We start from the raw sequence: 24,722 nt of genomic DNA, 5'->3' as shown, positions 1-24,722 counted from the left end.
GTCTATATTAATGTATTATGTACCTGTAAATACTATTAGGTCAAGTGATAAATGACTTAATCACATTTATAGAAAATTAGAGTTCGTTTAAATATTTTTAATAAGATGATATTTGAAAACTGTGTTGAGTCTAGAAGAAACGTCTCTTAGCTCAGGAATTGCTCGTCCTTCGAAGACCTGGCAACCCAACTTTCAAGGGGAGGTGCTGTGCTGCTGCTCTCTCATCAGCACCCGTTGGAGGCGGAGGAGTGCATCGTCACATCACATCATTTTCCATCAGCTTCATCTGCGAGAACATAGCCCATAATTTTGAAGACGAACTGCGGTAAAATTACAAGCATGGATAACTCGGGAAAGGAAAAAGAGGCCATCCAACTGATGGCTGAAGCAGACAAAAAAGTCAAGTCTTCCGGCTCGTTTCTTGGAGGGATGTTCGGGTATGGGTGATGTGAACAAGCTAGCAGTGATGCTAATGTTATTTCCATGATGGTTCCTATGTTATGACATTCATTGGTCATTGACACCACAGGAACTGGTCCTAATACCATTCTGAATGTCTATGTTTCTAAATGTAATGATCTGTTCTGTCTTACAAAAATAATCATATTTCTGTTCATCCATGCGTTTCCCTGTCAATGTCATTTGTCCATTTGACTATATCTGTCTTACAAATATCAATTAAAACATCTATTAAAATATAACAGTCTACATGGGCTAGATCCTGCACAGGCCCACTGATTTAGATGGTAAGGTTTACGTTAATGAATATACAATCATATTTTGCAGAGGAAACCACAAGGTAGAGGATGCGTGTGAGATGTATGCAAGAGCTGCCAACATGTTCAAAATGGCAAAGAACTGGAGTGGTATGGACAGCTCGAAATATATGCAAATACAATTTCTTTATGTTCATTATCTTTGTCCTGATTATTTCAATGCCTTCTATTATCCAGCTGCAGGCAATGCTTTCTGCCAGGCTGCAAAACTTCATATGCAAATGCAGAACAAACTGGATGCTGCCACCAGCTTCGTTGATGCTGGCAATGCGTACAAGAAGGCTGATCCCCAAGGTGAAAACGCTGTACACAACAAATTGTTTGTGACAGAATGATCAGTGATTAACAAAACCGCTTGGTTGGCCGTGTTTGAGTTGAGGTAGTGCATCAGGGAAAAATACCAGGAGATGCATTATTTCCAAAACAAATAGATTTTTTTTTTGGAAATCATTGCTGTCACTTGTAATTCTTAGCACATCAATCAAATCATATTCCAACACAATCAGATGTGAAATATATCTAGGAAATACCTAGACTATTAAACCGTTTAATTGTGTAGTACAAATCCATCGTAAATTCCAACTAGTATATGATAAACAGAACAGTTAAGTCATGCACAGTTAAATGTTTACCTTATTATGTCTCTTTACTATTACATGTCTTAGATTAGTTCTTCACTAACATCTTTCATCACCGATTCTTTCTCAATGCATCAAACAGAGGCAATCAACTGCTTAAATGCAGCCATCGACATATATACGGACATGGTAAGATCAACAAGTTTAGATGGTTAACTGTAACTTGTCCAGTTACGCAGAACATAGAACCTCCCCTCATTTTTTTCCATGAATGTTCTTTCTATCAATGTAATTCTTCTTTCACAGGGTCGATTTACAATTGCAGCCAAACACCACATGACTATTGCAGAAATATACGAGTCTGAGCTGGTGGATATTGAAAAGGTAAGATTTACTTGCAAATTTCTAATCAGTGCAGCCCTCAAATGAATCCATAGCTGTAGTAAGATCACAGCTTTCGTAAACTAGCTTGTGACCCGTGATCAGTCCAAAGATCAAGTGATTTTGTCTTAGAATGTTGATTTAAACTATAAATATGAAGCCATGTTTACTCTTCTATTATATAATGTTCTGCATAACATACAGTTTATTCCTTGTGTACAGAGTATACATAAGATAGAAGTTTAGACTGTAGAATCTTTCACCTTCTTAATGCTTGATATAATTAATGTTTTGGGTACAATAGTAAAAATCGAAAACCATTGTAACTCTTGCACAGAAAAAAAAGCAAAAATATAAAGACAAACAAAAATAAAAACAGAATAGAAGTAGAAAGTTTACATATGGGTGTTGTGTGGTCAGTCATAATTTCAGATTGCCTTTATGATAAGCCTACAAGTCTGCCAGGTGAACTTCATGCCTGTGAACTCTTCAAATAGCTCTTCACACAATTGACTTTCAATCCTCCAGCTTCTATGTGTGAGATCAGGAGCTGTACAGCTTGCCACTTTCTGGTGGTACAATTCACACAGCATCCACATGATGGAGTAAACAGAGTCTCAAGAGCTCTAAAGCAAGTCTCACATAATTTGTGAACACCCTGTGTGCTAAAGCTTACACAACAGGAAGGTCTATGTGGAAGCAGAGAAACTCCAGAACAATTGGAATTTATAAATAAATATATATATATATATATATATATATATATATATATATATATATATATATATATATATATATATGCAACAAACTGTGATGCACTGTGTATTCTGACACGTTTCTATCAGAACCAGCATTAACTTCTTCAGCAATTTGAGCAGCAGTAGCTCGTCTGTTGCACTGGATTATAAAGGCCAGCCTTCGCTCCCCACATGCATCAATGAGCCTTGGCTGCCCATCAAACTCGCTCAAATCCTTACGCTTGTCCATTTTTCCTGCTTTTAACACATCAACTTTGAGGACAAAATATTTACTTGCTGCCTAATATATCCCACCCACTAATAGGTGCCAAAATGAGGAGATAATCAGTGTTATTCACCTCACCTGTCACTGCTTATAATGTTATGCCTGTTTGAGATCATATATATATATATATATATATATATATATATATATATATATATATATATATATATATATATATTCTACAGTCGCAAACCAATGGTGTTTGTCACAGTAAACTGATCAATTTGCTATTTGCTATTATTAATGAAATGAGTACACTGGAAAACTCCACCAAGGAAACCACCTTGAAATCTTCATCTAACAATATGGCTTTATAATGGAGTTCAATAATGTCTGCCTGTTTAAAATCTCAAGGGCTTTTCTTGTGAATGGAATCCTGGGGTATCGGCTTTCGTGTTCTTTTCGTGCACTTCTCATACTTTACCTGGGATTAACAATTAATCCTGCACATTCATAATCTGACATTTCTCACTGTACGTTCCTAATCACAGGGTTAACTTTCTTATTGGCATATTTGCAGCATCAACAGCCATGATTGGACAAATACAGCACATGACCACTTTAAACAGCAGATTGCCTCATACTTTCACATTAGTGAGGAAAATACAGCCATATAAATTGTCCCTGACAGTTTTAGGCCTCCTGATATGCAGAAAGGCAAGAAAACACAAGAAGTCAGAAGAAAGACAATAGAAAGTAGTAAATTATTAAAACATATATATTTAAGCATAGAGAGCTATAAAAGGATATATTATTATTATTATTATTATTATTATTATTATTATTATTATTATTATTATTATTATTATTATTATATTGCATATAAGTTAATTTATTTTATATACACAGACTAGGCAGAACATTATGACTACCTGCCCACCCACGTGCATCACTGAGCCTTGGCCGCCCATGACCCTGTCGCCGGTTCACCACTGTTCCTTCCTTGGATCACTTTTGATAGATACTGACCACTTCAGACCGGGAACACCCCACAAGAGCTGCAGTTTTGGAGAAGCTCTGATCCAGTCGTCTAGCCATCACAATTTGGCTAAACTCGCTCAAATCCTTACGCTTGCCCATGTTTCCTGCTTCTAACACATCAACTTTGAGGACAAAATGTTCATACTTGCTGCCTAATATATCCCACCCACTAACAGGTGCCATGATGAGGAAATAATCAGTCTTATTCACTTCACCTGTCACTGCTCATAATGTTATGCATGATTGGAAATATATAAATATACACATGCATGCACGTACACACACACACACACACATACACGTTACTGTTTCTGTATATAACATGTTATGTTAGGCAAGCACTGTTTAATTTCTGTTTGAGTGTCTGTTGTTAAGCATCTACCTGTAACATTCTAACACCACTGCAGTGTGGAGTTAATACAGCAGAAGCCACACTATCTATCAAGAGAGAAGGGTTTCAGAACCCTGGATCAAACCCCACTTCTAAATTACCGGTGTGAGACGTTCTTCTAGCTAGTGTTAAAAGCAGAGTGTAGAATGACAATAACCTGGGATTAAGCACTTCAAGATAAGCAGCCACATTTCATTCATAATTTTTCTCTTAATAAACCAGAACCTGATATATTGCTGAAACGCCAAGGTTATATAGCTCAGTGTGGCTGATTCCTACTGATACCTTTAGCACACTAATGGTCCTTGTCCTCTTTGTTGCAGGCAATTGCCCATTATGAGCAGGCAGCTGACTATTATAAAGGAGAGGAATCGAACAGGTACTTCGTTTTTTTTATAAAATTCCACAATGTATGTGAGATTTTTTTTTTTAACATAAGGAGCATTATGTAGAGCTTTAACATTTTAATAGCTCCCTACAGATTACTTGGCTGACTGAACAGCTTGATAGGATTTCAGAATGGGAACTAATCTCCATATCTACCCATAGCAGCCATAGCAAAATGAAGCTATATTGCAGCTTTATTTCTCTTTCTTATTTTGCATACAATAACTGTCATTTAGTATTTATTTGCCTCTCTTAATATTTCATCTTTCGTAATATTTTGCCTCCTGACAATAATTTTGCCTCCTCTGTCGATAATTCAGAAGATGACAAAATATCTGATGACATGAAAATTTCTATATCCAGTTTCAGACTGTTAATGTACAGTGTAGGGGTAGTGGTTTCTTAGGTAAAGTTTTAGTTAAGATATTTAACTGTGCATAGAAAAAAACACCATTTTATTTGTCTTCTTTCAGCTCTGCCAACAAATGTCTCCTGAAAGTTGGCTTTTACTGTGCACAGCTGGAACAGTATCCAAAAGCTATTGAAATCTTTGAGCAGGTTTGTGCCCAGTTTACACAGTTTTTGAACTTTAATCTGGCATTAATCCTATCCCTGCAGAGTGAATATTTCCTCTCTCACCAGGTTGCAACTAGTACAATGGATAATCCACTTCTAAAGTACAACGCAAAAGAGTACTTCTGGAAGGCTTCACTGTGCCACTTCATCGTGGATGAATTGAATGCAAAGGTCAGTGCAACAGCTTTAAATGTTCTGTGATCATTTGTAGTGTATCTGTAACCTTGTTGTTCTCGTTAAATCCTCCACTTATTTCCTCACAACTTGTATATTGATTTACGTTTAACATCATGGATTTCCATTTATTTCAATAGCTGGCCATAGAGAAGTATGAGAGCATGTTTCCAGCATTCTCAGACTCAAGAGAATGTAAGCTTTTGAAAGTGAGTGAGAAAGACAACTCATTTAAAACTTTACGGATTTACATTTCAAATGACATGCGATGCAGAGATGTGGATAGTCTTTGAACTGCAAATTCCTCTGTACAGAAACTACTGGAAGCACACGAAGAGCAGAATAGCGAGGCATTCACTGAGGCTGTAAGTTTTACTTTAAGTGTTTTTTCAGTTTAAGGCTTTCAGTTGAAGTTCTGCTCTGATGATGCTGAGTGTTTTCTTCAGGTGAAAGAGTTTGACTCAATTTCCCGTCTGGACCAGTGGCAGACCACCATGTTACTCCGCATCAAGAAGACGATCCAAGGAGATGGTGGTGACCTGAAATGAATTGTTAGTAACACCGTGGCTCACTTCCCTGCTCATTTTTATGTATTATTGTGACAATCTGGTTGAATACTTCTGTAGTGATGCTAGCGACAATTCGTGCCCCAATGCCAGTCTTTTAGTTCACAGGTGAATGGTTTGTGTGATAAGACTAGCATTCAGGACACTAGAGTCACATACAGTGTCAGTATTGTCAGTATTGAAACATTATCCCTGAGCTTCTATTTAATGACTGGTGTTGTATTTTATCCCTTTAGTGCACAGATAATGCATCTTAACCACATTCATTATTTGGCAGTTTCACTCAGTGTGTGGCATGAAAAAAAAATGATCAGAGAATAAATGTGTATCTGTATGTTCTGTATGTTCATTGTAATGTTGTCACTGGCATTGTCTTGCATGATAAATGTTCAGATTTCTATATGTGGTGTCATGCTTGTGCAATTTATTTTGAAATCATGTTTATGTAAGTTTTGTTCCAGGTTTAAAAAAAATTGTATTGTCTTTATTTTGTTTAAGCTGTTTAGTTACTGTTGAAGTTATGTTGAAATATTGGCATTTATAGATGAAATAAGATTACATGTTACATATCATTGGAACACTGTGTTTCTCATAAATATATATCATTAAAGATTTTTCTTGTCTCCTGGTGTTGATGCTAAACTTCCCTGTGCCAAATCAATATCATTCCTGTCTGTAGCTGTCCTGGCATTAAGAAGAATTATACCTACCTTAATCTGAGGATCATTTGGACACTCCTGCTGAAAAATCCAGCTTAGTCTGACCACCTGCCAGCTACCAAGACATCAACAAAGCTGGTCAAACTGGTGGATGATTTGCCAGTTGGTACGTGACTGTCTCTGAATCTGTCAGTAATAATTTAAGTCGTAAGGCAATTAAAAAACTTTTCTTGAAGAATTTATTTTCTAGCTGGTAAAGAAGGTCCACCAGTTTAACTAGCTTGGCTATTTTACGTTCCACAACTGCCAGTCATGACATATCGTTTAATATTTTAAGTAATACTTGTTTTAGTATTCAGTGTGACAGTAATTTATACCTCATGCTAAGGAGCATGCTGTGTCTAATTCATTTTGAATCCTTTTAATAACATTAGTAAATAACATTACTGTTGTATCTTACTCCCCCACACTTTTTATAATTACACTGATCAGGCATAACATTATAACCACCTGCTTAATATTGTGTTGGTCCCTCTTTTGCTGCCAAAACAGCCCCGACCCATTGAGGCATGGACTCCACTAGATCCCTGAAGATGTGCTGTGGTATCTGGCACCAGGATGTTGGCAGCAGATCCTTTAGGTCCTGTAAATTGTGAGGTGGGGCCTCCATGGATCAGACTTGTTTGTTCAGCCATCCCACAGATGCTCAATTGAATTAAGATCTTGGGAATTTGAAGACCAAATCAACACCTCAAATTCGTTGTTGTGCTCATCAAACCATTCCTGAACCATTTTTGCTTTGTGGCATGGCACATTATCCTGCTGAAAGAGGCCACAGCCATCGTGGAATACCGTTTCCATGAAAGGGTGTACATGGTCTGCAACAATGCTTAGGTAGGTGGTACATGTCAAAGTAACATCCACATGGATGGCAGGGTTTCCCAGCACAACATTGCCCAAAACATGACACTGCCTCCGCTGGCTCGCTTTCTTCCCATAGCGCAACCTGGTGCTATGTGTTCCCCAGGTAAGCGAGGCACACGCACCCAGCCAAATTGTGATTCATCAGAGCAGGCCACCTTCTTCCATTGCTCCGTGGTCCAGTTCTGATGCTCACGTGCCCATTGTTGCCACTTTCGGCAGTGCACAGGGGTTAGCAAGGGCACCTTGACTGGTCTGTGGTTATGCAGCCCCATATGCAACAAATTGTGATGCATTGTGTATTCTGACACCTTTCTATCAGAACCAGCATTAACGTCTTCAGCAATTTGAACAACAGTAGCTCGTCTGTTGGCTCGGACCACACAGTCTTTTTTCCCCACGTGCATCAGTGAGCCTTGGCCGTCCATGACTCTGTCACCAGTTCACCACTGTTCCTTCCTTGGACCACTTTTGATAGATACTGACCACTGCAGACTGGGAACACCCTACAAGAGCCAACCCAGTCTCATGCCATTACATGCTGGCCATCACAATTTGGCCCTTGTCAAACTCGAACACATCAACTTTGAGGACAACTTGCTGCCTAATATCCCACCCACTAACAGGTGCCACGATGAGGAGATAATCAGTGTTATTCACTTCACCTGTTGGTGCTCATAATGTTATGCCTGTTCGGAGTATAATGTTATTTATTCTGCGCAACATAATATTTACTGACTATATAAAGTGTGTCATTTACTTTATATGTCCAGAATTATGTCCTTAAATTACAGTTGATATACACCGTACAATAGTTTATTAGTTTTCCATGCTGTTGTTGTTGTTTTTTTATATTATAACTCAGAGATATTTTGGTTTAATATTAATGTTCCACGGGCGGTTTAACGACTTCTTCTCCTGCACGAGTACGCAATCATTTAGGAGTTTCTTTGCATTTTATTATTGACTCGAACGAAATGCTTTCTTCTTTTTCTTCCACGAAAGCGTCCGGTGGTTCACATTATATCATCGTCGGTAAAAATGTGCTGCATAAGAAAGTAGCGCAAAATGTGTTTAAAGCTTCCAGCCTGCACAGCGGCAAACATCTGCTCTGTAAGGTGAGCTGAGCTGATTATAATACACCCGTGTGGCCATGTAATCTACTGCTGTGTTAGTTCCTACAGCAAAGGTCAATACCCAACCATTATGTGCTGCTTTTTTCTTTTCTTTTCTTTTCTTTTCTTTGCTTTTTTGTTGCTGTTTTCTGTCTTTTTCTTGGTGATATTTTTAGTCAGTTTATCACCATTGTACCAAGTCTTTTGCCCAAGTATTAAACATGCACATTTAACGATGAATGTAAATTGTAGAATTTATTAAAATGGCATGTCTATGTTTTCATTCCAAATGGAAATATCCTTGACTTAACAAAGTTTGAACTATGTTAATTTTATATTCAGTCTCAGAAAAAACACGTCATAGATCAACAATGCCAAGTGCACAGTTATGCAATTATAATTATTTCTTCCTTCCTTCCTTCCTTCCTTCCTTCCTTCCTTCCTTCCTTCCTTCCCTTCCCTTCCCTTCCTTTCCTTTCCTTTCCTTTCCTTTCCTTTCCTTTCCTTTCCTTTCCTTTCCTTTCCTTTCCTTTCCTTTCCTTTCCTTTCCTTTCCTTTCCTTTCTTTTCTTTTCTTTTCTTTTCTTTTTTTTTTTTTTGCAGGTTTTTCCTATTACTAGATATGCCCAGGCCCTGGCTGTGTACACTCATCTTCCTGCTCATCCCCACCTACACTATCCATCTGAAATCATCCTTGGACACTCTATAGCTTACATCTTCTTTGAACATACATTTGGCAATATGTACAGACATGTTCAGTCCTCACAAGGCTTGTGTGAAGATGAAGCTTTGAGGCTCTTTCATCAAATAGTCTCTGCTGTGGCACATTGTCACAATAATGGTGTGGTTCTGCCTAGACTGAAAATGAAGAATTTCGCTTTTAAAAATGAAGAGCGGTGAGACTTGTTTTACTTCGTTGCCATAGAGAGAAGTTTAGAAGCATCTGCAGAAAGTCATACGTAGAAAATGATTGGCCATATTCATGTACAATTAAAATATAACCCTTTTATTTTTTTGATTAATTATTGCACACAAATTATGCATCTGTGTTGTTTGTTGCTTGACTATGTTTGTGTAAATGTAATTATTATGTACTTTTTTATATTTAGAACTGAGTTGGCACTGTGCACCCTTAAAGATGTATATATTATAGAAAAGGATGATATAATATCTGGCATGCACAGCTGTCCAGTCTATATCAGTCCAGAGAGCCTACAGCCAGGGAGCTTATACTCAGGAAAAGCATCAAATGTATGGATTCTTGGAGTTATGTTGTATACTATTCTGGTCGGATGTCATCCTTTTACGCACACAAACCTCACAGAGCTGTACAGAAGGATCCAGAAGTGCAAATTTAATCTTCCAGAGCTTCTAACGCCTAAAGCCAAGTGTCTCATAAGTAGCATCCTTCGACCAGACCCTGCAGAGCGGCTAACAGCGGAAGAAATCTTGTCCCATCCTTGGTTTTCCTCCACCAGCTACTCTCAGTATATGTGGACGAAAATGTTCTACAAAGAGAAGGATCAAGAAGTTCCATCTTTATAGCATATTATCAGAAACTAATTACCTTGTTTGGACTATAAAGAATTTCTTCATATCTTCCTAGTACATAACTTAGGGTATTTAAAATGTTAACTTTTATCTATTTTTATATCTACATTTATTGTTCATTATATCAGGTATATATACTATATATACTATATATTCACTTCTGTTGTTACACAGATACAATTTAGCACACCTGTCTATCAATAAAAAGAGACCACCAAAAGAACACTTAGCACTTTGTCCCAGCGTTCTTGCAGTACTGAGAATGGTCACCCACCCAAATATCTGATATAACTCATCCAAATATCTGTTAGTCCCTATGGTGGTCAAAGTAAATTGCATACTGTGCATTAACTATTGTGATAATCAGTAATTGTCTACCCACAAAGGCACTATAAGTACCTTAATAAAGTAGCAACATGGTCTAGATTACAACATAGTCTGAATAACACCATGGCCACAAGGTGGCAATCATGCTTTGAGAGTAAAAAAAAAAAGCATACTTCTGTAACACACAAAAACTGTGCATATCCCGGTGGCTTTGTTAACAGGGAGCTTAAATAAAAATGTAATTACTATAATAGCTGCTTTAAAAAAGTGCCTGTTTCTGTAATATGTTCTAACAGCCCAGTCACTTAGACTGGGTGGTGTACCAGGAGGGTTTAGTAGCTCATTTAAAACCTATATATAAAAACTAATTAAATACCTCTATATGCTTGTAACATACACCGATCAGGCATAACATTATGATCACTGACAGGTGAAGTGAATAACACTGATTATCTCTTCATCATGGCACCTGTTAGTGGGTGGGATATATTAGGCAGCAAGTGAACATTTTGTCCTCAAAGTTGATGTGTTAGAAGCAGGAAAAATGGGCAAGTGTAAGGGTGACAAGTTCCAAATTGTGATGGCTAGACGACTGGATCAGAGCATCTCCAAACCTGCAGCTCTTGTTTGTTCCCAGTCTGAAGTGGTCAGTATCTATCAAAAATGGTCCAAGGAAGGAACAGTGGTGAACCGGCGACAGGGTCATGGGCGGCCAAGGCTCATTGATGCACGTGGGGAGTGAAGGCTGGCCTGCAAGCTACTGTTGCTCAAATTGCTGAAGAAGTTAATGCTGGTTCTGATAGAAAGGTGTCAGAATACACGGTGCATGACAGGTCAGGGCTGTTTTGGTATCAATAGAGGGACCAACACAATATTAGGCAGTCATAATGTTATGCCTGATCAGGGGTATGTAGGCTCATGTATCATTTGCAAGTCTTCAGATAAGATGAATCCCCCTTATTTATAAAAATATTTTTCTGTTTTTAAGGTAGAACTTCCACATTCACTTTAACTTTTCATTCAGTGCTGACATTCTGCACTATGTAGACGCTATGTGGCTATTATTTTACTGTTTTCATTTATGCAGGTTTACAAAGTGTGTGTGGAAGTATGTGTGTGTGTTTGTGTGTGCGTGCGTGCGAGAGAGAGAGTGTGTGAGAAGAGAGAGCATCCTTTTTAAATGGTCTGTCCCCTAGCAATTCACACCATAGGGTGTCCTGGAACAAAGCTCCAAGCAAAGATTCGGCATAATTTCCCAAAGCTTGTATATAAATCCACTAGGCGGCGCTGTGCGACTTCTCTAAAATGTTTAGAGACGCGTGCGTTCGCTTAAAAAAAAAGAGGCGGGGCCATAGCGCAGCGGCTCACGTGATCCCGCTGTCACCACGCCCACTCACACAGCGAAACAGCGAGCGGAAAGGCGCGCGCAGGGCATCGGCTTGAGTCGCGCGCTTCTTGGACGCTTCGTGACACAAGCGAGCAGACACGGGCGCATTTACATCGGCAACACCAACTACTCCGTTCCGAGCGGAAAGCTGGTCCTGATCAAGAACACAGATTCATGGCACAATGAAACAAAAGCGAGGAGTGTGTCAGAGAGAGTGTTACAATTAAACAGCCGCACAAATACAAGAACGCCGATTGGAGAGGCAGTTAAGAAGGTAAGAGCGCATGTGAAGGGTTTCTTATGGCAGAAGGGGACAGTTATACTAACCAGAGGAGACATCCTGTTTCTTACTGCACTGTGCACTAAGCTGTGATTAAAAGAGCTTAAAAGCTTAAAGCTGGCACAGTGGAAGATGCTGTCCCACTGATTTACTGGCCGACTTCACAGCAACCTCAATCCTGCACAAACTTTTACTACATGCATGCTCAGGGATGCCAGTGGCATTGTTTATAGACAATACTAAAGTAATATTTTCACTTGTTCATGACAGCTGGTCCACAGCTGCTTATACATCTGATGATCAACTTTAGATTGCATTCTTGAAGGCTTTCCCCCCCTCCCCACAGTTATTTTAATGTACAGGGTTTGAGGAGTATGTTGGCTCTCTTCCAGACCAGGATTGTGATGGGAAAGCTGTAGAACTTGGCTTGTCATTAATAATACAGACTTAAGGTTGTAATGGCCAGTGTATATCCAACACAAAACAAAGGGGTGAAATGAGGACATGAAGAGTGTAAAGCTTATGTTTAGTGTATACATTTTGTGTCCATGTCCAAGCAGATTACATTAGATTGTATTCAATTACAGCAGCATCATTGAGAAGTCAGAGGTGAGCACACAGTTCTGTACAATAACAGAAGTGTTCCTGTGTGTGCCCTCGGCTCTTTCCCTCTGTTTCTCTCAGTGTTCACTGTGTGTTTTATCTAATCGTGCCTGGCCGATGTTTTCATATCTGATGGGGCGTGTGATGTATTGATTTCTCTTGAGTGATTTGTTTTGCTTTACCTGCAAATGAATGTGCTGGTAATGCGATGATGAATTATTGATGAAGGACCTATGTTGGAATGTTAGTGAAGTCATTTGTGAAGTAGAAAAACAAATAGTTTCAGTTTCACCGTTCAGAGCTCTTAGAGTGATCAGTGTTCACTTAATTCATTGTGTGTGTGTGTGTGTGTTTAATGTAAGGTGTCACTTGAAGCTTTGGAACGGTTTCATGTAAGAGATTGACCTAACACATTTAATTGTGCGGTATTCACAAGCCACTAATGTATGTTAAATTAAACAGAGCTTCATGACTGTCATGTGATTGTAGATAATCACAATGTTCTGCCAAATCTGAAACTGCATAAATGATGCTGTATTTTCTACTTGTTTAAAAGCTGGCTTGCATTTTGGGTTTTTTATTCAGTCAGTAAAGGGAAGCAGGTCGTTTTTTTTTTTTGCTTTAGTTCAGGTGCAGTAATTGATGGCAGTGGCTTTTAAAGATGACTTTTAGATCCACAATTATTTTCATTAATATTGATACACTATTTAGGGCATGTAAATGGTCATATCTAGCTTATCTTTGTCACATGAGGAAAAACAAATTTCACAGCCATTTAATAAAACCACCTAATCAATAGATACATGTATACATTAATGTTTTGTAGCAATAAAATCAGCATTCACTCTGCTCAGCTTTAGTGTAAAATCAAACCAGTCATGCATCTCATTAATATTTGGCACACTTCTGCTGTAGGATTATTATTGAAATGATTTCAAACTAAATGTTGACTCCCGTCTGGGTTTGTTATATTTTCAACACTTGCATGTTAATCGCGATAGAAATACATAAGTCAAACTGTTTAAATAATAAATAATGCATATTCCGTTTTATGCATTACATTATCATAGGATTCTGCCGCCTGACAGGTGAGCCAGATCTCCAGCATGAATATTCACATCCATCTTCTTATAACACCGCATTTTTACAGACACCTCATGAGATGGAATAGCAGGAACAGCACCACGCCACACCACGCCATCTGTCTGCTTTTGTTTGTGTGCTGGGTATGGAGCTGAAAATGATATAAAAGTCATTTTTTAAAGACATCCACTGTGCCGTTACATTCAAAGCGCCGTTGGTAGATCTGATACATTTTCCCGAGAAAAACCACCTCCTGACATGCCATTAAAAAGGCTTAGTTTTGTGTACATTATTTCTGGAGGCTGTATTGAAAGGCAAAGCACTCACTTCTCAGCTGCGTTCTATATTTTGTTGATGAATACCCTGCTTTAAATGATGGAGTTTGCCATCATGTCCTTGGTGGATTTACAGAAAAAGACGGAAATGATTAAAAGCTTGTTGACAGCCCTTCAGCACAGAAAGAGTCTTAATTGGGTAATGCCTTTGCTGATAGGGGCAGAAAAGCCTTAAGGGTTCAGTAATTGTTGTGGATCTGCAGGTTCTGCACCGTCTAATGGATGTCCCGTCTATGAATAGTTCATGCCTGAAAACAGCGCAAAGAGCAGAGGCTGTGCCTTTACTGATGTTCTCATAGTAATGCGTCTAAACCGGGCTGTGACTCTGAGCGCTTGTACCTCGTGGCTTGGGGCCTCATGGCTGTACTCTTCTTATTTAGTGAATTGCATCTATAATTAGTGTTAACGAAATTCCAGTGAATAGTTTAAGCTAGCTTGTTTATAAAACAAACCGAACAACTGGAATAATATTTTTCTTCATTTTTAGTAGATACTTGGATTTCTCTAAAAAATCTCTAAAATGATTGTTGTTTTTTATAAATGATCTTTTTGGGTTTTATGGTGGTTTAAGTTTCCTTTGGAAAATGTTTTGTTTATCTAAGGAATTGGACATGTATGTCAAGAATTTAATATTTACATTTCTGCTTTGTCTTCAACAGGAGCTGTGCGCTTTGGTGGAAAAAACCCACTGCTGACTGTAATGTGCATCCATCCGAGACCCTGCGTGGTAAGCGACTTTGGATTAGTTTAGCATTTTTGTATTATTTCATAGGATTTTATCTACACGTTTGTTTCCAGAAGTTCGATCAAAAAAATATTTTTTGACAACCTGATCCTTTCTGATAAAAGCATTAAAAGCATGCTCAGGCTCTACTGCCGAACCAACATCATTGTGTTCACACGCTTTGAAGTCAGTTTGAAAACGGCTGCGTTTGAGCTTTTTCTGACTATCGCTATGTGTCTGACAGCTCGGGTCACAGGGCAGGTTTTATAGTATGAAAGCTGGATGGCGTGTCTGACTGGGCTGATGTGAGCTGGGCTGTTTGAGTTGGAGAGATATCATTCTGGGATCCCTGCTGTGATGCTGTCTCGCACATAGGGGTGCCTGCTCCTTTGCCTCTTAGCTCAAGACAGCTTAATCGCCATGTGTCAAGGTGTAAAGATGCAGATTACAGGGAAAATTCACAGAAAGGGAATAAATATCTGTTTGCAATAAATATCTCTTTTTGGGCTAAAGGGGGATGCACAGCTTTTACTTTACATAGTGAGTGAAAGTAGATCATTATTAAAGGAGAATTCCTGCATTAAACTAATATAATATGTTTAATATAATATGGAGTACTGCCTCTGTGGTTTAGGATAATTTATACTTTAATATTGTCATTAGATTTACGTCCAGTAATTTTTGGTCGAAAGAAATGCATTCGCGTAATTCCCGAATACATCATGCAATCATTGGGGATCAAAGTACAAAGGAAAGAATTAGCAGGAAGCAATATTTGGAAAATATATCAAATAAAAACCATGCAAAAATCTTACCCAAATATTTTTTTACATACAAAGGTGTTTGTGACATGCAGTCAAGTAATTTCCTTTCCCTCTCAGGATCTAAAGACCCTAGTATTAACTGTAAAGCGAATATCCTGTATACAGTGTGTGCTATAAGGGCATAAATAGATTAGATTCAGATTGTTCTGATTAAATACCAATAATTTCTCAATTCAGGAAATATTAATTGAGTCACTTATACCTGTATTTTGATTACTATTTATTATTTTAAGTCATTTTCAAGTCTCAAAAATGCTAAAATGTTGGGTGTTTTTTGCCGTATTTGAGTGGCAGTGTAGGTCATTTTATATTGGTTTATTTCTCAAAGTAAATTTGTCATTTGGCTGAAGTCAAGCCAATTACAAAGTACATTTTCAGAGTAACCTCGATAACCTTGTACAGCTGGCATGGCTGGTAATTTTTCTCATTTCTACTTCATTTCTGTGTGATTGTGTAGTTATTATGTATTTACATGCATATGGTTAACGAGTACGGAATCACAACTGAGCGTCACGTATAGTAATTCAGGTAAAAGGAAAGTACTAGAGAAGTATTTGTTCTGTTGCGTGCCTAATCACATACTTTTGTCATAGTTGTTTCCATTGTGAAGCATCAGATCAAAATGAGAGGAGGGAATTTTCGCACCACTCTAACTGTACGGCTGCGGGCTAAAGGTTAATTGCTTTTGCTAATGTTATTGAGGCGCATATGAAAGTGGGCCAAGTTCACAGCTTGAGAAAGTGGCTTTTCTGAAGACTATAGCTAACTCAATTCATTACCAGACTACGACAATGTTTTTCTCTTCACGTCAGCACAAAAATTTACATCACAGCCCAGAAAAGCTTTTGCTGAAAATCTGTCATTCTGCTCAGTGACACTGGCTCAGATTCGCTACAGTACACAACCATACATTTACTTACTGCAGACATGTTTCAGGATTTCAGGATATTTGCTATATTCCCGCACTTTTTTTTCACAAGTCATGGGACACTGAAGCATGTTGTTACACTTGATCAAGGATCTGTGCCAAGGACTTGTGTTGACACACTGTAGTCATACGCTTTCTCCCTGCTCTGATGATGTATTTTTCTGTAGTGACATCTACAGTTGCTCTTCTGTTGTTTATTCCTGTTAGCATCACCTGTATCTCACCAGACTGCCCTGAGGGGGTTTTTACTCCTCGACTTGTCTTTCCTAAGGACTATTTCATGGAGAGTCTGCAGCTTTTGCAACAAGACTACAACATGTTAGCCAGAAATATAGATATCTCTGTTTTTAAGCATGTGCTAGGCAATAAATATTAGAAAAATAATAAAATTATTCAAAGCAAAAAAAAAAAAAAGGAATAAATAATAAAGAAGGGGAAAATAAGGAAAGGCACCAACCCCAGCTCTCAGTTAGTCATTAATAGCATACATGTTGTGTCAGTTTATACAGACATTTGAGAATAATTGGCTAAGGCGTTTGATGCATGTGGCAAGAAACTACGCCCTGCACATCAATTAATGATATAAATATACTATAGATGGAATCTTGCCAAAGTATGAGATCAGAGGTTGTTATGATTTATAGAATATCTCTGTGGAGCTTTTGAGTGTGGAGTTAATGTTTTTTTTTTAAGTTTCATAAATGAAATTCCGTCTGTGAGCCAGGTTTTTTAACATGGCCATTTGAGTGATTTTCAACATTAAACTGATTGCTTATGAGATACACAATAGCCGAAACAATGCATATGACATTCATTTTTTTGTACATGGCAAAAAGAGGTAGTCAAGTACGACGCAGAATATATCTACATGGGAAAAAGGCTGTAAGTCAATGCTACGGGAATATCTTAAGTGTGTGTCAGGTTAACTGGCAGACATTTCAAACCAGTTACATGTACATCTTCTGTGTGAAGAAATTTTTTTCGAGGTTGTCGTTACAAAGCTTTACATAACAGTTCCTGGAAGCACCTTGAACTGTGTTTGAGAAATACGGGAGAGTAGGAAGGAATTGAAGTCAGTTAGAGTTCCAAACTTGAGATCACGAGACAAAAGGGGTATGGCCTGATCTAAAAGTGCTTAAATAGTCCACTTGTGAAACACTTGAAATGAGGTTTTTACCCACAAAATCAGTCTGTTCTTGAACAGTTTTGAGGAACACGAGAGTAGCACAAATGATTGTTTTATATAGAACAAATTATCATATTATACTTTTTTAAATGTCACAGAAACTGCAATAGAAATGTGTCATCAGTGTGGCACACAACCACTGACTGCTCACAGGAATAACAGCACAAAGCAGCAAACTACAACCAGAATCACTAAAAAGATCACAAAGAATTCATCGGTTTTCCTACAAAGCTCTGTAAATCCTATTGAAATATGCTTGTAATTCATGCACTTCTATTTTAAACTTGACTTTTAAACTTCCAGACGTTTGTGTTTGTGCAAATCAAATCCCCTACTTTAGCCACAGCTGTCTGCTCCCATTCAATATAGTTAAGAAAGATGTTGACTAATGAGGTGAAAACAGATTTCAACCATGGTTGAACTGAATGATTAGGTTGGTTGAATGATTCGATTTTTATGGACAGCAAACAGTCTGTTAAAACAATCAAGACCTGAATTGCACAGTAATATATGTAAATCCAATGCAAATTCATACGTTTTACTGTCCTTATAGCTGCGCTGATGCCGCTGCTCCCATTAGATCCCCTGTTGTAAATGTCTGCTTCGGTCTTCACTGATGACTGCTTCTGTTTGTCAGGAGGCTGATTATATTACATCGTTTCATGTTCGTGCTTATACACTTGACTGTGTGGCTGATGTTGGCTTGGCTGCAGCATTGTATTAAATTAGCCGACTGTGTTTTACGCATACAGCAGTCACAGCAGGGCTGTATGTCACCAGCACCTTGGGGTTTTTATTTCATTTCATTTTATGGCTGGAAGTCAGATAGAAACCTTTTCAAAATGAATAGACGTTGTCTCTCTTCAGATGCTGTTCTTTCAGAATTCAAAATTGAAATGGGACACGAGAAAAAACACGAGTGCTTCCTAGCTGTGTTCATCTCAGTATCTCAATATATCTCAATATTGTTTTCTGTAACTTGTGCCAGCTGTGTTCGCCTTTTAATTTCAGACAATATGGATTTAGTGATGTCGTATAAATCATTAACACGATGCTATGCTCTTATGCTTAAACATTCTATATAATTGCTTAATCTGTAAGATGAACTGATGAGCGCCGTACTGTAGACATCTCAAAGTAAAGACTCTCATTCGGGACGCATTTGGTTATTCGAACCATCTGTATGCCTCGTGAATTAATTAAAAACCTTTCCAAATTGTCATCTCAGGCTCGAGCTCCGTGCTAACCACTTTACAGAGGAAGCCATACAGCGTTGGATGTGTAAAATCCGAAAGTTCAGCACCTTTTCGTCTGCTTCTCAGATGCACTGATGCGTGTCTTGTGTTGGAGGTTTGTTTTCAGCTCTCTAATTTGGATCACTGCTCAGACTTCAGTGTGCTTGTCATGCATGCGTATGTTTGATATTTCTGTATAATTGAGCGTAGCTGTACTTGTACAGATGCATTTTTCACTCTGTTATATTTCTGCACACCTCAGTGCTATGATCCACGGTTCTAATGTAAATTTCATGTCAGGGAGACTGCCTTAGAGGTCCCTAACCCAATATTCCTAAGGATTAGATCAGTGTGAGTGTAAATGTTTTCGTCAGCTAGTAGTATGCCTAAATACCAATGACACCAGTTTTTTAGTGACAGTATTCCTGACTCACGATTGCTCAGTATTACAGAAATGTTATGAGAGTAATATAACGTTATTATGCACGTTAATGCTACTGTCGTAGGTCCTAAGTACCAGAAGAAATCTCAGCAAGAGCTTGTCTTTTAGCTAACAGCTGATGCCTATTAACTCAACAGTGCCTGCGCAACCTGAACTTTTATACTTTTACTAGCACATTTTAAAATCTTTTAGTAGTGATTTAAAAGCTTGATGATTAGTGGTTCATAAGAATGCACCTACATTGAGCCAGTGAGTTTCCTTTCTCTGATTACCATCATGCCACGAGTATGCTGCTGGGAGGAGGTAGCTCAAGTGGTTAAGGCTCTAGGTTGTTGACCGGAAGATCAAGCCCTAGCACCGTCAAGCTGCCACTGTTGGGGCCCTTAAGCAAGGCCCTTAACTCACCCTTCCCCAGGGGTGCTGTATCATGGCTGACCCTGCACTCTGACCCCAACCTCCGAGGATGGGATATGCAAATAAAGAATTTCACTGTGCAGTAATGTATATGTGACATATAAAGGCAACTTAATTTATGGCTCAGGGCTGTAATTGCATTTCAAGTGAAATACAACACAACAGAGTGTTACATTCACTTCTGACAGTGTTAATTCATGATTCCTGTTTCTCACTGAAAGGATCAAAAGACATTACCAGCGCAACAGAGGTTTTGCTTTTCAGTGTGAAGTGGTTTCTGCATGACGCAAATAAACAGCAATACAGTTCCTTTCCAATCTTTCACTGGTGTGATTACTTTTTTTTTCTGGTGTGAAATCCTATCCACAACCCAGCCACCAGAGCGGCTGCAGTGTACCTTGGTCTAGTTTCGACACATCTCTGGAACTGTACTGCAGGTATTAAACACCATTCTTTCAAAAGGTTTTCCCTCAGCTGGTGTTCTGATGATGGTGGAGGAGAACGCCGTGTAACACGCCAGTCAAAAAAAATCTCTCACTGGTGATTGTGAAGGCCGGAGCATAAAATTGATCCCGTTCTCATACTCATCAGTCCATTCAGTGAGTTCTAGTGACTTGTCAATGGGGGCGTGTCATTCTGCAAGAGACTCCTCCCATCAGGATAGAAATGTTTCATCATAGGATAGAAGGGATTAGTAAGAATAACTTTATTGATTTCAAGTTTTTAAGTATAATTTGTTACCTGTGAAAAATTTTATGCTATCGGATAAAATCCTTTTCTTTTAAATGTATTTATTTTGTAGTGAATTTAAATAGATAACGGTCAATTTAAACGGATATTACAGGATTGTTTTAAGACAGATATGTATATAAATATTACTGCACAGATTAAGTGTTGATGCTTTTCACCTTCACCTAGTCCTCACCTGGATCTTGGAAATTAGTAGGTGGGTGAATTAATATGCTTTAACATGTTTTATCATGAGATCCAATATCAAAAGCAGGAGACATTGTGAGTATTAGAGCTGGTTTGGCAGCACTACAGAGCCTGGGCTGTGGTCTTGTCTCTCCTGATTACTCTCTATGTGCTTAAGTGGTTACGGCAGGGCAGCTGCAGGATTGGCACTGTTTCAAAAGTTTCCAGCTGATCAGAATTGCCAGGTGTGAGTTCACTGGTGTGATCTGTGTAGTCACAAACCGAGCCATCAAACTGAGGTACTGCTCTAACTTGGCATTCTTTAGCTCTTTGCCTGCAGGTATTTGTCTTCTTTTTCCATCTTTGAGAGTGCCATTGACTGTTTAACCTGGGTGAATCCCCACAGCTGTGGTTTCATCTTAGTTTCTTGCTCCAAGCTTCTGTAAAAATATGACCTGGTTTCTTTAATGTTTACTGCTCCTGTATCATCCCTGGTCATGATGTAACTTTCCCCCGGTTTATGTTTTGCAATAAATTCAAGCACCGGCAGACAGTTTGAAGCACAAATGTTTAAATATATCTTCAGGGTGTCGTGTTTCTGATGCATGGGACGGAGACTGTGCGCAGGTGTGAGCCTCTCAGGGTGGATCAGTGTCAGACCGGGTTGCTGGTGCATCTGCTGCCCCACACGCTCATCCTGACCTGCACTCACAGTAGCGCGTGAAAAAAAGAGATTTTACGAGCACTCGGATCGGATTACAGCCAGAGAGCACGGCTCCGGCATGCGTTAACCATAATGTGTCCTATGTAAATCACCAGCATTGACCTGTATATTAATACACTCGCATGCTGCACTGGCAAACTCTCAGACAGACAGTGTTTCTGAGAACTACCAACATTCTGCTTTTACTTGGAAGCTCTTCACATGATTTGCATATGGAAATAGATGTAGCTAAGTGCTTTGCTGCGCCATTTAAAAATAACCTTTTCTATTTGACACGCTGCACATGCGAACACGAATCAGTCGAATTGAGCGAACGGTTTCCTATTTACATTTACAGCTTTTAGCAGAATCCCTTATCTACCGTGACTTACAGAGCGCGTCGTGGTACCTTTCAAAAACATATCCTCATGTTTGCTCAATAGGTCTGAGAATGCCATTGAGCTAAAACCCTGTTAGAGGAAGGTTAGAGCAAGGTTAGTGCGGCATCAAAAAAGAAAATACTCAAGTCAAGGGATTGAAAAAAAAAATATGAAATGGGCTAATTCAGGTTCTTGGTGAAGACGTGGGCTTTTAATCTGTGTGTAAAGACAGACATTTACTCAACTGTTAAATGTTAAGCTTTTTAATATGTTAAATTTTTTAAAAAGTCATTTTGATATTTTTTTAGTTTACTAACACACACACACACTTACTGAACTGCTAAATGTTAGGTTCTTAAATTTTGTAAAAAAAAATAAATAAAATTTACTTTTTTTCACTGTTATTGCAGTAGATGTTCAATATCCTGCTAAGTGCATTATGTTTCTATATGTCAGATGTTATTGTGGCACAGCAGAATCTCTTTGCTGACTAGGGTATTGATTAAAGCTGACACAGTGATAATAAGGCTTTTTTGGCCAGCCATCTGGACAGGTGTTGCTGACTGTATACTGCTGGCCAAAGAGCCACGTCCACCCTCCTCCCTCCTCTCTCCTCCCTCCTCCTTCCTCCCTCCTCCTGCTAGGGCTATCTTTATATCTTGCTTTCTCATGTTCTAAGAAAGGTATTTTATTCTCTTATGGCAGCTTCTTTTCTGCCTACTATTATTGTCATATCTTATTTAAAAATACAAGGTAATCAATTTGTATTACGAACCATTTGATGAAGGATAAGGAAACATTTAACGAGCTAAAAAAAAAAAAAAATGACGCATTAAGAAATTACCACCAAGACCCAGGAAAGAGTGTAATAATTTTTAATGTTCATTTTGATTTAATCCATTAAACTCCCACTTTCCCATCCTCACTTCCATAACTGCACGTCTTTCCTATTAGTTTCACCCTAGTTAATGAATAATTCACAATATGCTTTAATATGTTTTAAGATGAATAGTAATAAGACAGGGGTTTAATGTGCATTAATTAGTCTGCATTTACACCTAGTCTTTTCCTGCGTGTTGTAGATATCAGAACAGTAGGGGGGGGGGCACATCTGCGTACCGTACGATATGTTCAACAAATAGAAGAAGGTTATCCGGCATAAAATAGCGCTCAGATTACATGTGGTGTAATAAATTTTGAAACTTAATTAAACCCACTCTAAAAAGGTTGAACATCTCGGATCAGAAGAAGCTATAGAGGATAAAAAAACAACACACTTCTCCAGAAATACCATATAATACCATTACATCTACACTGACATCAAGCAAAACATGTAGAAAACATGAAGACACTCTCTCTCTCTCTCTCTCTCTCTCTCTCTCTCTCTCTCCTGCATTTCCAGGCTGATCCAATATGGGTAAGTAAATCAGCGTAGCGTAGCTATAGATATGAGACTCTACTTTGTATAGAGAAGAAACATGTTTGAGCTACAGATAACTGTGTGATCTCCGACACGCACCCATGAGAGTCACACCAGCAGAGTTGCCAGGGTTGTTTTTTTAATGCCAAAGTATATATAGCTTGGAAACAAGGTTGTGGGTGAAAAAGTAAATTGATTGAAACACAGAGAACAAAAACAAAACGTGTCTCCTTTTTCCAGTGGCAGAATTTTTTGGTAGGTTATGGTCTTTAATATGTGGTCGGGTTGGAAATATTGCAGAGACTTGGCAACCCTTCACATTATGTTTGCTACATTGTAATGCAAAGCTTTTGTTTAGTAATATGCTTTTAAGAGTCTTATTATTAAATCCCAGTTGTTGTACTTATAATGTAACTGTATTAAAAAATATATTGTTTGAAGACCCCACTGTATCATATCATCCATCCATCATCTGAACCGCTTATCCTACACGAGGTGGGACCCTGGATGCACACACAATATCGAGATATCAGTCAGCCTACAACACAGGAGAGGAAATCAGAGTACCCAGAGGAAAGCCCTGAAGCACAAGGAGAACATATAAGCGCCATGTACACAGGATGGAGGCAGAAAACCATGCCTCCATCCTGTCAGAAAACCCCTGACCCTGGAGGCACGAGGAAAACGTCCTAACCATTAAACCAGCATGCACCTACGGGACAGGGATTATCTGCATTAAAAAGCGCACAGCTAAGACACTTACAGACAAACAACTTCGCAACCGTATTATTACTCAGCTCTTCGGCATGTGTTCGCTTTGTATATGTCAGGGCATCATTGTTGCATGCTGCACCATCATTTTTAGACCCGACTTAATTTTTTTTCTGCTCACTTGTTTTCATATTTCCATTTTGCTCATGTGTGAAGACTTCTTGAATTATTGTAAATGTCCTTTGTGTATGACAGCTACATGGTCCCCGGGTTACATCCTGAGCTCAGGTTGCTGTTTGTGTGGAGATTCCATGTTCATGTGTGTTTCTTCCAGGTTCTCTGGTTTCTTTTCACCTCCAAAAAAAACAGCCAATAGGTGAACTGGCTATTCTACATTGTCCCTAGGCATGAATAAGTGTGTGTGTGTGTGTGTGTGTGTGTGGATGTGCTATCTAGGGTATAGTTCCACCTTGAGCCCAGTGTTCCTGGGATAGGTTCCGGCTCCATCATCACCCTGACCAGGATAAAACTGTTACTGTAGAATATAGCTCAAGGAATGATTGTATATTGAGACAGTTTTCTGTCATAAGAAATGTAACAGATTTATTTGTGTATTAATATGTGATATAGCGATCATATTTTAATAAAAATCTTTTTTTACTAAAAGTGTATCAAACTTTATCATACAATTCCGACTCAATTCAAAAACATCCAGGGGTAAATGGTGTATTAGTTTTCAGTTTTGCT

At 38.5% G+C, this 24,722-nt stretch overlaps 3 protein-coding genes across 4 annotated transcripts in view; all 3 read left to right on the top strand.

Moving 5' to 3' along the window:
* Nucleotides 1–215: 215 nt before the first annotated feature.
* On the top strand, nucleotides 216–6,456 carry napba (N-ethylmaleimide-sensitive factor attachment protein, beta a). Its single transcript, XM_058399620.1, has 11 exons — nucleotides 216–437; nucleotides 787–866; nucleotides 954–1,070; nucleotides 1,497–1,543; nucleotides 1,661–1,738; nucleotides 4,454–4,509; nucleotides 4,991–5,075; nucleotides 5,160–5,264; nucleotides 5,408–5,476; nucleotides 5,582–5,632; nucleotides 5,714–6,456. The coding sequence occupies exons 1-11, from the start codon at nucleotides 340–342 to the stop codon at nucleotides 5,813–5,815; spliced, it is 888 nt and encodes a 295-aa protein (XP_058255603.1). The 5' UTR covers nucleotides 216–339; the 3' UTR covers nucleotides 5,816–6,456.
* A 108-nt stretch (nucleotides 6,457–6,564) lies between these two features.
* On the top strand, nucleotides 6,565–10,148 carry LOC131359623 (tribbles homolog 2-like). The gene is made up of 3 exons (XM_058399622.1): nucleotides 6,565–8,531; nucleotides 9,131–9,423; nucleotides 9,637–10,148. The coding sequence occupies exons 1-3, from the start codon at nucleotides 8,391–8,393 to the stop codon at nucleotides 10,070–10,072; spliced, it is 870 nt and encodes a 289-aa protein (XP_058255605.1). The 5' UTR covers nucleotides 6,565–8,390; the 3' UTR covers nucleotides 10,073–10,148.
* Nucleotides 10,149–11,817: 1,669 nt separating this feature from the next.
* Nucleotides 11,818–24,722, top strand: part of LOC131359931 (kelch-like protein 29) — a 91,107-nt gene continuing 78,202 nt past the window's right edge. For both annotated transcript variants that reach the window (XM_058400084.1, XM_058400085.1), the window contains exons 1-2: nucleotides 11,818–12,066; nucleotides 14,753–14,820. The gene's annotated coding sequence lies outside the window, so the exon portion shown is untranslated. The remainder of the gene's footprint in view (nucleotides 12,067–14,752; nucleotides 14,821–24,722) is intronic.

This window comes from Hemibagrus wyckioides, linkage group LG09, assembly GCF_019097595.1.
Source record: "Hemibagrus wyckioides isolate EC202008001 linkage group LG09, SWU_Hwy_1.0, whole genome shotgun sequence".
Classification (NCBI taxonomy): Eukaryota; Metazoa; Chordata; class Actinopteri; order Siluriformes; family Bagridae; genus Hemibagrus; species Hemibagrus wyckioides.
This window is presented reverse-complemented; position numbering and strand designations above follow the sequence as displayed.